Source organism: Mauremys reevesii, linkage group 6 (assembly GCF_016161935.1).
Source record: "Mauremys reevesii isolate NIE-2019 linkage group 6, ASM1616193v1, whole genome shotgun sequence".
In the NCBI taxonomy this organism is placed as follows: domain Eukaryota; kingdom Metazoa; phylum Chordata; order Testudines; family Geoemydidae; genus Mauremys; species Mauremys reevesii.
Genome location: NC_052628.1, coordinates 2,489,713 through 2,503,495, shown reverse-complemented (window position 1 = coordinate 2,503,495; position 13,783 = coordinate 2,489,713). Strand labels below are relative to the sequence as shown.

The 13,783-nt window shown below is 51.0% G+C and overlaps 1 protein-coding gene across 4 annotated transcripts in view; it reads left to right on the top strand.

The window, feature by feature from the left end:
* Positions 1-4,244: 4,244 nt before the first annotated feature.
* Positions 4,245-13,783, top strand: part of DNAJB5 (DnaJ heat shock protein family (Hsp40) member B5) — a 30,429-nt gene continuing 20,890 nt past the window's right edge. For 2 of the 4 annotated variants that reach the window (XM_039544945.1, XM_039544948.1), the window contains exons 1-2: positions 4,245-4,353; positions 12,520-12,764. In XM_039544945.1, the coding sequence (XP_039400879.1) occupies positions 4,256-4,353; positions 12,520-12,764 (343 nt within the window). In that variant the 5' untranslated portion in view covers positions 4,245-4,255. Of the gene's footprint in view, positions 4,354-5,538; positions 5,748-11,375; positions 11,396-12,519; positions 12,765-13,783 lie in introns of those variants that run through there. The other 2 variants (XM_039544946.1, XM_039544947.1) reach the window with 2 other exon arrangements.

Genomic DNA, 13,783 nt, shown 5'->3' with positions numbered 1-13,783 from the left:
CTAAGAACGGCCACACTGGGTCAGACCAAAGGTCCATCCAGCCCAGTATCCTGTCTACCAACAGTGGCCAATGCCAAGTGCCCCAGAGGGAATGAACAGAACAGGGGATCATCAAGGATCCAAAGAGTAATGGAATGATGTCGGATTGGCGGGTGGGAGGTCTCAAGTGGGGTTCCCCAGGGATCTGTTCTGGGTCCGGTGTTGTTTAACATCTTTGTAAATGCCCTAGATGTAGGTACACAGAGCGCACTGATCCAATTTGCAAATGACACAAAGCTGCGGGGGCTGCCAACACTTTGGAGAACAAAGCGAAATTTCAAAGGGATCTTGATAAAATGGAGAACTGGGCTATAGATACAATGAAATTCAACAAAGACAAATGTGAGGTGCTGCACTTAGGGAAGAGAAAGCAAATGCACAAACACAGAGGGGGTTAACTGGCTTGGCAGCAGCACTGCTGAGAAGGATCTGGGAGTTGTGGTGGATCTTTACAACCTCAGCATGGGTCAACAATGCAATACTGTTGCAAAACAAAGCAAATGCACTTTTAGGTTGCATTAACAGAGGCAAAGCATGAAAGTCACAGGAGGTGATAGTACCTCTCTACTTGGGCTGGTTAGGCCTCAGCTGGAGTGCTGTGGCCAGTTTTGGTTCCTGCTGTATACAAAGGACGTAGAGAAACTGGAAAGAATCCAGAGGCGAGTGACAAGGATGATCAGAGGGATGGAATTCAAGCCATACGAGCAAAGGCTGAAGGAACTGGGTATGTTTAGTTTGGAAAAGAGGGGATTAAGGGGAGACATGAGATCTGTCTTCAGATACTTGAAAGGCTGCCATAAGAAAGATGGAGAAAAGTTGTTCTCTCTTGCCATAGGGGGCAGGACAAGAGGCAATGGGTTCAAACTACAGCACAGCAGATTTATATTAAATCTCAGGATACACTTCCTACCTGTAAGAACAGTAGGACAATGGAACAAACTGCCCAGGGAAGTCATGGAACCTCCTTCACTGGAGGTTTTTATAAAGAGGCTGCATGGCCATCTGTCTTGGATGGTTTAGACACAACAAATCCTGTACCTTGGCAGGGGGTTAGACTAGATGACCCTTGAGGTCCCTTCGAACCCTTTGATTCTATGATTCACCCATCTGTTAGGTCTTGTCTTGCCTTCCACTAAGGCCCGATCCTGCAATGAGCACTGCATGGGCAGACTACAGACTGACGTTAGTGGGGTACCATGGAGGCGTAGGGGTTCTGCCCATGTGCAGGCAGTTCGAGGACTGGGGCCAAAGGCTGTAAGTTCTTTGGGGCAGGAACTTTCCTTCACTAGAGGTCTGTAGAACATTGAACACAGTGGGGCTCCAAACAGGATGAGCACTCTAGGGGCTGCCATAATGCAAAAAACCAGGTCGCTGGAATCACCTCAGGAAAGCACAGATTATCTTTGCTTGAATAAAATGATTACGAAGTTTCGCCAGGGGAGAACTCAGTGATTTTATTTAGCTGCATTTGTAACTCACCAAAGCTCTAGCTATTAATCTTGTTTTACAGTTAGGTCCACCAAGGTTCACAAAAGTCAGGGCCAATATTTTCAGATGTGGTCTCTGATCTTGAGTGTCCAAGTCAAGACACCTAGGACTTGAATTTCAGAGATGCTGCAGCCGAAGGCAGTGGGAACTGCAGAGGCTCAGAATCTCTGTCTCATGTTGGATGCCCAAATACAATGTCACTGGCTATTTTTGAAAAGTGTGACTTAAGTGATTTACTTGCTCCCTGACACACGGAGTCAGAGAGTGGATTATGACAATGGCCCAAGAGATCTCTGAGGCTCACACATTTACTCCTACATTTTGTTCTGTACAGGTTCGTATCTCACCTTCAGTACCACAGTATTTGAGTGCCTTCCCCTGGGGCATTAAGCAATGTGACTAACTAACCTGGTTCACTCTCTCATCCTCTCCCCAGGGAGAGATTGTGTGTGTAGTGAGCAATTTGGTTTCATAGGCCGCTGGGTTTTTAATAGGAACGTACTGTTCTGCGATTAAGCCAGTTAAGGCAGGTTGAAGGTCACCTTGCACTGGGAGCAGAAAACAGTTTGTGAGGGTCCTTAGTACCTGTGGGTGTTTGTTCCAGGCTCAGCCCAGCCCCCAAGGATGCTCTGTATCCTGCACACACAAGTCTTATCCTTGTGGGAGAAAATTCCACTGTGCCTGAGGCAGGGGTGAAAGTAACTTACGGGACTTACCAGTACTGCCGGAGTCCTGAGGGGTGTGTGGCCTCATCTGGAAAAGGCGTGGCCTAACCGGAAGAGGTGGGGCCTCTCAAGATTTAAAGGCCCTGGGGCACCGGCTGTGTCTGGGAGCCCCAGGGCCTTTAAATCAACCCAGGGCTCCCAGCTGTAGAGGTGGCTGGGAGCCCCCAGGGCTCACGGGCAAATTAAAGGGCCCGGGGCTCTGGACGCTGCGCAGCTTTGGGCCCTTTACATCCCTGCCGCAGCTCCAGCTGGGATTTAAAGGGCTCGGGGTTGCCGCGGCTGCGGGGAGCCCCGAGCCTTGCCGGGTTGGGGCCAGGATTTAAAGGGGGCGGAGCTCCCGCAGCTGCGGAGAGCTCCGAGCCCTTTAAATCCCGGCCCAAGCCCGGCCGCCGAAGCTGCGGGCGGGATTTAAAGGGCTCTGGGCTCCCGCGGCTGTGGAGAGCCCAGAGCCCTTTAAATCCCGGCCGCGGAAGCCGGTGCGGTCTGGCACGGTGTACTGGCTCTTGGCGGTACGCCGTACCGGACCAGACCAGCTTACTTTCACCTCTGGCCTGAGGAGCAAAGTTGTCCTCATCCCAGTGCTTTAGCGATCTTCCTCAATCTCGTTTCACCTGCAACTCCGGAACTACTTGACTTTGACTTTGATCCCACACCCCAGAATCCTTTGTGCTTCTTCAGACAAAAAAAAAGAGAGAAGAATTTGCTATTTTTAAAAAGCTTATCATGCCATGCATGGCCAAAGTCAGCCTATACAGGTGAAATTTGCCCTGTGCAGAGGGCAGCAGTGCCAACCCCAAATGTTAGTTTGCACTTGGGTCACATTTTCAAGCTTTACCCAACAACCAGGAGGGCTAGAAACTTACTTTGGTTTTAAATATTAGCTGAGGTTCTCATTTAATCACATCTCCAGGACCTGCAGCTTTATGTAAAATATCAAATATTGTGAGGCTCCAAATCAAATGACTGTCTGATGCAAATAAAACGGTGAGAGCCGGCGATGTGGAGAAAGCCAGCACAGTGTCCAGCTGTGGCGGGAGACGGAAGGGAGGTGGCAAAGCAGCAAAGAACGAGAGTGGATAAGCAGAGAAGGGCGGAGGTGTTAAAGGCCAAGCGTGGGTTTGAAGCAGCAACGAGGAAGGTGACTGGGCCAGTAAATGATCTCAGCAACCCAGTCCCTCACAGGGCCATGGCAGTGTTGCCAACACTCATGATCTTAACGAGTCTCCAGATAACTGGTATTTTCTTTAAAGTCCCTGCTCCTGGACGCCCGTTACCATGCGACAAGCACAGCTTTCATCGTTAGAAGAGTCGTATGCTGGCCCTGCCGGTGGTGGAGCAAAACGTGGAAACGGCTCAGAAACCAGGCGGCCAATCAACACCCACAGATTTATTAGTTTTTTAAAGCTGGTGACTGGGGGCCCTGAGTGGGGCTTTCTGGGGTGCAGAGGTTGTAGGGGCCCTGCCGCAGGGGGAGGCTCCTGGTGCCCAGCCCCTCTGCAGCTGCCACCTCCTTCTCCCTGCCCCCCAACCCCCACATGGCTGCACCCCCCACAGTGATAACACCCAGGGGCCGCTCCCTCTCTAGTGATGTCACAGGCTCCCCCAATGACGTCACAGGATCCCTCTCTAGTGATGTCACAGGACTTCCAGAAGATTCCCCAGGGCTTCCACTTGGACGCATGCTAGGGGAGCCAATGAGAAAGCGCAGGGCGGGTTGTGAAGCCGCCAGATTGACCAATAAGAAGACGCTATGGGCGGTGCAAGGTTTCTCCGACCAATGAGAGGGGGTGGTAGGCGGGCACTAGAGTGTGATTGCCAGGGAAGTAATCCAATCGCACCTGGGAAGAGGCAGGCGATCCGGGCCGTTTCCCAGGCGTGCCGCCTGGGAGCCGCCCCCCCCGTGCAGACCAATGAGAGTAGAGCGATGTCGGGATTGGCAGCCTCAGTGGCCAGTGGAGTTGCGAGGGCCGGCCGCGCGCCTGTGGGTGGGCGGGCGAGTTGCTATGTGGGGGCGGGTTCCCCCCACGTCACGGCCCGGCTGGCTCGGGGGGAGGCGGCTGCCGGAGCTCAGTGTCCGCGGCGTCCCGGGACGGCGAGAGCGGTGAGTGCGGGGGGGCCGCCGCGAGACCGCGGGGGGAGCCGGCCCCCCCCCCGTGTGTCTCCCCCCACGCGCCCTCCCGGGAGGGGGCCCCACGGGGCTGAGTGTCAGGGCCCCCCACGCGCCCCCCCGGGAGGGGGGGGCCACGGGGCTGAGTGTCAGGACCCCCCACGGGGCTGAGTGTCAGGACCCCCCACGGGGCTGAGTGTCAGGGCCCCCCCACGCGCCCTCCCGGGAGGGGGGGGACACGGGGCTGAGTGTCAGGGCCCCCCCACGCGCCCTCCCGGGACGGGGGGGACCCCCACGGGGCTGAGTGTCAGGGCCCCCCCCGCGCACACCCGGGAGGGGGGGCCCCCCACGGGGCTGAGTGTCAGGGCCCCCCCCGCGCACACCCGGGAGGGGGGGCCCCCCACGGGGCTGAGTGTCGGGGCCCCCCCACGTGCCCTCCCGGGAGGGGGGGGGCCCGGGGCTGAGTGTCAGGGCCCCCCCACGCGCCCACCGGGGAGGGGGGGCACGGGGCTGAGTGTCAGGGCTCCCCACGTGCACACCTGGGAAGGGGGGGGCACGGGGCTGTGTGTCAGAGCCCCCCAAGCGCCCTCCCGGGAGGGGGGCCCCATGGGGCTGAGTGTCGGGGGTCCCCCCACATGCCCACCCGGGAAGGAGGGAGCCCACGGGGCTGTGTCAGGACCCCCCATGTGCACACTCAGGAGGGGTGACACACCAGTAAGGGGGGGTGGCCCGGAGGTGAGTGTCAGGGCCCCTCACGAGCCCACCCAGGAAGGGGGGGTGGCCCAGGGCTGAGTGTCAGGGCCCCACATGTGTACACCAGGGAAGGGCACACGTTTGAGTCAGGGCCCCCCCCCCCACATGCACACCTGGGAAGGGGGGACCATGGGGCTGTCAGGTTCCCTCTTGCTGCAACATCCTGTTCCTTCCATGTATCCATTACAGTGGTGGCAGAGTGTTGCCCTGTCTCTCTTTCTCCCCCTTCCCCAGGGGAAGTGGCCGCTGCTGGTGACATGCTGCCTCTGGTTGTGTGGGAGGCTCTGGCAGGGGAAGGGTTAACTCATTACTGCTCTCACATCCCTGGACCCTGTGTTCCAGCCGGTTCCATGCGGGGGAATTAACTAGCGGGGGGGGGAGGAGGGGGGCTTTGGGGGCTGCGCTGTGTGGGAACTAGCGATGATTCACTTGGTGTAGTCATGACATTTCGGGATGGTTACTCCAGGCTGGCAGGCAGCCTGGGCACTGGTGGCTCTCCCTGCCCTGGTGAAGTCTCCTCACTAAGGCTGTCTTGTCAGCCTTACCAAACTTGGGCTTGGCTGCTGGTATCGAGCTGCAGGTGACTCCGTTGCGGACATGCCAGCAATTCTGCTCTTCTGGAGTCGCATGGAGAGGTATCTTCTGATTTAATACTTCTCTGATTTAGAGGCTCTCATTTATTTCTGAGATGTAAGATGAAGAAACTTTTGTTTAGTTTCAAACCCTTGTGTCAGTTTGGGTCTGCCTTTCTGTTGTCTGTCTTGGATTCCTTAGGTGCATCTGGGTCTTTCCCTGTCCTGCCTCGCTGATCAGTGTGTAATCGGTGTCCTTTTTGTTTTTATGAAATAACAATCGTTCAGTGAGCGTGAAATTGTCCCTAGTTCAAAAGAGCTGGCTGGTCTGGGTTTCTCTAGAATTCAGCAATTTGTGTTAGATTGTTTGAAGGGGACAGAACATCGCACATTGTTTGAGGGGGGTTGGTGGTGGTTGTGTTTTTGTTTTTTTGTTTTGCTAACTTGCAAATCTCTCTGGGCATTTTGTATCTAAATGTACTCCATCTGTGACCTCCAATACTTGAGTGCGTGTTAGTCCTGTGTTAGTGTGGAGTTAACAACAGAAGAAAGTACGGACTTGCTTATGGCAATGACTTAATTTCAGAAGCAGTATTTTCTCAGGTGAGGCATGAAGGAGCGCTCTGCTAGTGCTGTGTTACTGTGCAGGCAGCCCGAACTGTCTCTGTTAAATGAGCGATATGCTGTACAATCAGAACTACCTTTGCTATTTTGTTGAGAGGATACCCATTGGTTATTATCCTGCAGTTGGTCTTTTATCAGAGATCCTGAATGACAGTGAAGAAACTCAGTGTTACTGGTGGCCTGCAGTGAGAGCAATAAACATATGCATGAAGGTGACTTTTAAGAAGTTCTGTGATATCCATTCTGAAAGAAGCATCCTTCAGATGCTGCAGTGACGGGAGCATTAGAAATGCATCTGCATTCGGGAGAGTCCCTCTGTTTGAAAATGCAGTGTTCACAAGCCCCTTTCTGCTCGGTGGAGAAGGGGCAGAGCAGTGAATACAGTGTGCGGGTAGGAAACAGGCATACACTGAGCCTGGGGTCTTAAAGGGGAGGACAGGAAAGTCCAAAATGGTTAATGTTCCTTTTTTCTGACTTAGAAAGTGTCTCTGTCCTAGTTTTCTCTCTCTGGTTTGTCCGTGGGGTAAAGTGCCACTGACACAATTGAGACGTCAAACAATTAATTTCTGGTGAAGCCAGGGGACGGTGTATTCCCCACTCTAACTACATCCATCCTCTTACCCGCTTAACTGCAGTGGGTGGCTGTATTAGAGAAGATAAAGGTAACTAACCCGCTCTGGGGCATTGCTACAGTTCCAGAGCCACCTCATCCTTTCTGACACCACGTTTATAAATGACAAGGACGGACGTCCAAGCCGACTAATAGAAGGGTCTTACTCTGGGAATTGTGCATAATGAATTGCAGCCTGAATTATAAGGACCAGTGCTCTTTCAGTCCAAGCAAGCAGCAAGAAACCAATTAGGAAGAATTACTGCTTGTCAAGTGACTTCATTGAATGGTTTCTTCCCCGTTCTGTAACGGGGAGGGGATTGCTTAGTGCTGCTAGAAAGCACACAAAGGAAAGCTTTTTTTCATCAAGCATGGAGGCTGCTTTCTGAACTGCTCAGCTCACTTGGAAGTCCTGTTTCCAGCAGTCAACCCTTCCATCCTTCCCATTTTAGAACTGTGTTGGCTGGTCTCAGAGCGGAGTTCAGCGTAGGTCCAGAGCCATTCCACTGAATAGGAAATGCCTCATTCTTTATCGAGGAATCTCTTCCATGCTGTCAGAATAGCAATTGTAGAGTTGAGTGCCTTTGCGGTTGCTTATGCTCTGAGTGAGTCATTCTCTTCTCTCCATCCCGTACCACCACCCATTCCAGACAAGAAGAATTCTTGGTAACTGTCAGCATTGAAGAATTTGTTTCCAGTTTGATGTTTAAAATAAAGTTAGAGCCTTTAAAAATGAGTGCTTGGACACTGAATATGTTTCTAAAGTTTCGGTAAGTCAGTTTACTTGTCTTATGCTTGTGTATTCTCCATAAATGCTCATTGAAGACAAATGTGTTACAAACCAAAGAGCTCTCCATCAGCACCCATCTTTGTCTTGTGAATGGTCTTCTGACTTCATTTGTTATCATGTCATGACCACAGAATCAGAAGTTAGAGATGGAAAATCTTTTGACATTATCCATCCATGTAGGATTGCTGCTTTACATGAACATAGTAGGATTAATATCCAGCTGTCTCACTAACCCCAGAAGTAGCACTGTCTGATGCCATGCTAGAGGCTAGGACCAAGGTTCCCAAAAGTGGCTAGTGATTTGAGGCACCTCAGTTTTTGGGTCACCAGCTTGAAATTCCTGAGAAGTCCCTGATGTTCAAGGATGGGTGTTCAGTAATTTCTGGAATTCAATCCACTCCACAGTGTCTCAGCTGGGACCTGAAATATCAGGCAGCGAAATCACTAGTCCATTTTTTAAAATCGTGGCCCAGAATGCCTCCCGGCTGATTCAGAGTTAAATGAGAATCTAGAAAGTCTGATCCAGCAGAATCTGGCAGAAGAGTTGTGGAAATAGACAGCTGATTCTGGGAGGGTGGGAGGGGAGCTGTTACGGGGTCAGAGTCGTGTTTTATCAATGCACACATGCAGTATTGAGTCAGAAATGTGGCTAACCCACTGAATGACCGGCAAGATTTTATGATGTTCCCTGAGACTGGTCATATAACCGCCCCTACTCTGGGCCCCTTTCTGGGGAAATCTCTGCATGCTGCTTTTTCTCAGATGCCCTGCTTGAAAAAGCCTCTGAGCGTGGGCAGTAGTCAGACAAAAGACTTTACAGCTTCAAAAGCTACTGCACATTTCCTTTTTTCTCTTCCCCCAATCTGATGAAGGACATTAAGGAAGGCAGCCACAATGTGACTAGAACATGGTGATTACCTATCAAATGAGGTTCTTGCATGACCTGCAAGTCCTTTCCCCTATGCTTCCTACCCCTCCCAGGAGCATACAGTGGCAGCGTTGTAGGAGCAGAATAGAAGCCGGCTTTATTAGACAGCCTGTCTTAACTGTTAGACAGCCTGTCTTAACTGTTAGACAGCCCAGTACTGGTGGTGCAGTAACTGAGTGGACAAACACACGTTTGTGGAAACAGGAGTCTTTGAGAGAGAGAATATTGGTCAGGCCTCTGGGACTGGACACTGGAACTGTCCTTTTCTCTTGTAAAAGTGTGTCTAGGATCTTTAACTTCTGCCAGAGACCGGCAGAAAGAATCAGTCTTTTTTGGCAGGATAATTCCCTCCCCAGGGTTGGACTGTCTGCATTGGGTAGGAGCCAAAGTCCTGCACTTTTGTGTTCCACTAATCCAGAGGTGAGAGTACTAAAAGAGATTAGTTAGAAGCTAATAGCATCTGCAGTTACAGCAACTGGGATAACATTCAAAGCTTTCAGTCTTCATGCTTCAGGGCATAGGTTGCTCATGCTTCAGGGGTCAGGAAGAAATTTGCCTCTTTCTATGTGGCTTGCCCTTGCTTGGTTAGGTGCATGATGGGAGGTTTGTCTTCCTCTGAAGCATCTGACATGGCCCTCTCTCAGACAGAATATTGAGCTAGATGACCATTGGCCTGTCTGTTTGTTTTATTTATTTGTATTGCAGTAGTGCCTGGAAGCCTCGGTCACAGACTGAGACCCCATTGCACTAAGCTTAGTACAGACACAACAAAAGGATGATCCTTGGCTCTAGTCACTTACAACATACGTGTACGGTGGGAGACAGCAGGTGGATATGAACAGATGGGTGAAGAAGCACAAGGAAACAATAAGACAAGGGGATGTCTGTCTGCACTGCGAGCTGGAGGCGTACGTTCCAGTTTGAGGAAACATCGTCACCCTAGAAACAGAAGGGTAGCTGCCGCGGCAGGAGGGCTAGCCACCCCAAGTACAGACCTACCATCTTGGGCGGTATGCACTCGGGGTGGCTAACCCTTCCCGGTGCTCATGCCATCACTGCTACACTGCTATTTTTTAGCCCACTAACTCGATCAGAGCTAGCACAGGTATGTCTCCTCAAGCTGGGATTTACATCTCCACCTGGAAGTGTAGATATACCCAATGTTGGTCAGCAGGACAGGCGTGGTCTTAGCACACCAGCTGCCTAATCCTTGTCAGGTTTGTCATAGGCATCATGACAAAGCAGAGTGTGAAGGAGGACCATGAGATAGCTGTGGGGATCTGTATGGGGAGTGCCTACCAGTGTGAGGGGCAGCGTGGGAGAAAGCACGGAGGTGCTTGTTTGAAGACTTAGGAAGTGAGTGATGAAGGCCGGCAGCACTGGCCAATAGGAGGCAGGACTCAATATCTCACTAGCGAATAAGAGACAATGGGGATAGGCCATGAAGGGCCTTGAAAGTGTGGGCAAGTACTTTCTGTTGGCAGGATAGAGAAAGGGGAGCCACCAGAGGGATGCAAAGAGAGAAGTGACATGGTCAAAGCGAGGAGCTATGAAAATTATTGTGGCGGCACGTTTTAAATTGATGTGAGCAGGAGAAGATGGAGTCTGTCAAAGCCAGCAAAGAGGATGTTATGGTAGTCTAATCGCAAGATGCTGAGAGTCCGGACAAGCGTTTGTGTGTGTGCATGGAGCGGAAAGGCAGTGTATCAGAGGCGTTAGCACCTGGCTACCTAGGAAAACAGCTTTCAGCTCCATATCATCACTCACTGGCATTCCAGTCCCATTGTATGTAGTGAGCAAAGTATTGGGAGCCAGCAGACCGGTATTGTGGGCAAGGGAGAGAGAATCTGGTAATGTCTGTGTGGGTTTTTGAAATGCAGGTGCTGCTAGAGCAGAAGCTGGAATGCTTTGAGGGCGTATGGGTTCGGAAACGTGCTGGCATTTAAAGCTAGGCTGGGAGAATGCTGTGGGATGCTCTTTACGCCCCCAGAGGCCTTCTTATGTCTCTAACAATAGAACTCCTACGCTACTTGTGTGCAGGCCTGCCATTCTGGGTGTGCTTCCAGCAATCGCTACTGCCGCATACGGGGTAATTATTTTCAGTTACCAGTGTAACTGATTAACAGGAAATCGATTCTGCGCAAACATCCTTCTCGCTCACCTTCCTCACTCAGGCGCTCAATGCGCCTCTTTAGGAAGCAGGACATTGGGAAGAGACATCTGAGAAATGTAAACTGTGCTGAGCCTTTGCCATAACTCCTGCCCTAGATCTCTGAGCATGTGGACATCTCCAGCTGCTCTCCCGATTCTCCATGCCTCTGACAGCTTTCGGTCTTCAGCATGGTGCCTGTGGAATGCCATTGTCTGCCCCGGTCCCGTTCCTGGGTTCCGTACCAGTCAGGTGTCCTATGCCATCTCCCTGCCTTTCGGGCTGTCCCATGCCATGGAGAAAGTGAATCCCAGTGTGTGGCTGACTTCATTGCACTGTGTCAGGATATGAGACATAGCCATGCCTAGGGCTACTGATAGTTCTAACTTATTGCTACGTAATTCGTTAGTTGCAGACTCTCTAACATAGTCCAAGCTAGGCTAGAAAACACTTTATAAATATCTTCCCATCATCACAAGATATTTCTGTCTAACAGCATCATCCTTTGTCTTCTTTACATACAAATTACAGCTCTTGCGTGGTGAGAAGCACTTAGCCCCAGATGAACGCCAATCACTGTGCAGAACAAAATGTTTCAAGTTCCTTTAAGGTGAACTACACAGCACGCAAGCTCCTTGAGTTCTCACCCTTCCCTAGCGCTGAGGCAAAAGGGGCGCCTCAAACTGGTTTGGGTTTTTGGTTAAAGTTCTGCTTGTTTTTTGCATTCGAAATTTGGTTTCTTCCTTCCCTGGAGGACCCAGGCATGCGGAGGACCTTGCTAGTGAAGTCATGTGAGGCTGCTGCTCTTGGGAGAGGGGCTGCTGAGTTTAGACTTTCCTAGGGTGAACAGATGTCCCTTTTTTATAAGGACAGTCCTAGTATTTGGGGCTTTTTCTTCTATAGGCGCCTATTACCCCCACACCCGTCCCGATTTTTCACACGTGCTATCTGATCACCCCAGGCTTTCCTCCCCCATGTACCCACACCCATTTGTAGGTGGGCAGAGCCGCCACAGAGGGCTGGTCTATACTAGGGGGGTATCGATCTAAGATACGCAACTTCAGCTACATGAATAGCGTAGCTGAAGTCGAAGTATCTTAGATCGATTTACCTCGGGTCCTCATGGCGTGGGATCAACGTCCGTGGCTCCCCGTGTCGACTCTGCTACCGCCGCTCGCTCCGGTGGAGTTCCGGAGTCGATGGGAGCACGTTCGGGGATCGATATATTGCGTCTAGATGAAACGCGATATATCGATCCCCAAAAAATCGATCGCTACCCACCGATACGGCGGGTAGTCTGGACGTACCCTCAGGTTACAGCCTCATGTGGCATTATTAGTCAGATCAGCCATATAACACTACTGTGCACTAGCTTAGCACTTTGTATCCATAAACTTCAACGCACGTCACAATGGGGGAGCATCACGATTCCCATTTTACAGGGTGGGAAATTGAGGCACAGAAAGGCGAAATAGGCCCCAGGGGCCTGTTTCCCGATGCCCTGCTCTGACCACTAGATATGGTGAAATGTGTTGCAGGGTCTTGAATTGGTCCCTTAACAGAAAATGTGTAAGATGTAAATTGGGCAAAGGTTATGGAGAGCTGACTATGGCTGTGATGGGAACATGAGTTTGGTCTGGGGTAAGTCTGGTGAGGGGGAGCAGGAGAATTGCCAGTTCCCCTAAAGTTGTCAGGCAATACATGCATTACAGAGCACTGTCTATCTCCTTTCAGGAATAAAGACTCGACCGGAGGCAACGTCGCAGTCATGGGAAAGGATTATTATAAGACCTTGGGGCTCCAGTCTGGAGCCAACGAAGATGAGATCAAGAAAGCTTATCGGAAAATGGCCCTGAAGTATCACCCTGATAAAAACAAAGACCCCAGTGCGGAGGAGAAGTTCAAGGAGATCGCAGAGGCCTACGATGTCCTGAGTGATCCCAAGAAAAGAGCTGTCTACGATCAGTATGGTGAAGAAGGTAAGGAACTGGGATGGTGAATGGCCTGGAGGCGTGTGAGTACCCAGTTAGCCGGGTGGGTTAAATGTGCTGCTCGAAGCAAAAAAGCGTTTCTGTGTAAAACAAGTAGCGAATGTTCACAAGCGTGGGTAGCGTGTCCGGAATTATCCCCATGACTCATTCCTGCCTCTGAAACAAGGTTACTACTACCAAAACTGGGGAGAACAAACACCCAGACGATGCCGTCTCTCCTAAGAGCCAAAGATAATCACTTGACCCAGTTCTCGACTAATTATTCTGTGACCAGTCAAAGCCAGTTTTCAGCATGTGATCCCAACTGCTTGCCCTCATCACACAAAGATGCCAGTTAGATAAGGAAGAAGGATGTTCGGGGAGCTAAGTCAAGGCAGTCATTGCCACTCACTCTGATAGCTTCACTTCTTCGCTTTTCAGCCGGTTATTCTGAAGGCTTCTTGAGAGCACAGAAATGAAAGGGGTTTATATCCTCGATCAAATATGGGCTGCAGAGTAACTCTTGCTGCTAACTCTTCCTTTCGCACAGATTCTCTAGCTACAGACACTCTCTCTTTTTCCCCCTTTTTCCTTTCACTGGGGCTTAGCATGTCTGTGCAGTGGTGTTACTTGTGCACTAGTCCCACCTTTTTTTTTTTTTTTCCCTCCCCTTTCTTTGTTCTTGCTGGTATGTACTGACCTACATGTTTCAAAGCCTTTCCCAATTTAAGTAATAGATTCTTGTTTTGAAACTGTCGCTGCTGTTGTCTCCCTGTTGGCATGGAGTAGGGAGCTGTTCACCACGCACAGCCTTATTAGTAGAATATGAAAGCTTCTGCAGCCCTATTTGCTGAGGATGAAGAGAGCAGAGAATAGCATTTGCATTAATCAGCAAAAGAGTTTAGCACTTAAAAGAGCAGAAGGTCTGGTGTAAACAGACTGCTCAGCTAGCAAGATGTATTCTCCCAGGCAGGCTTAATGAGTAGGTGCATCAGCTTTTCTGAGGCATCACCATGATTTTGCAGGGG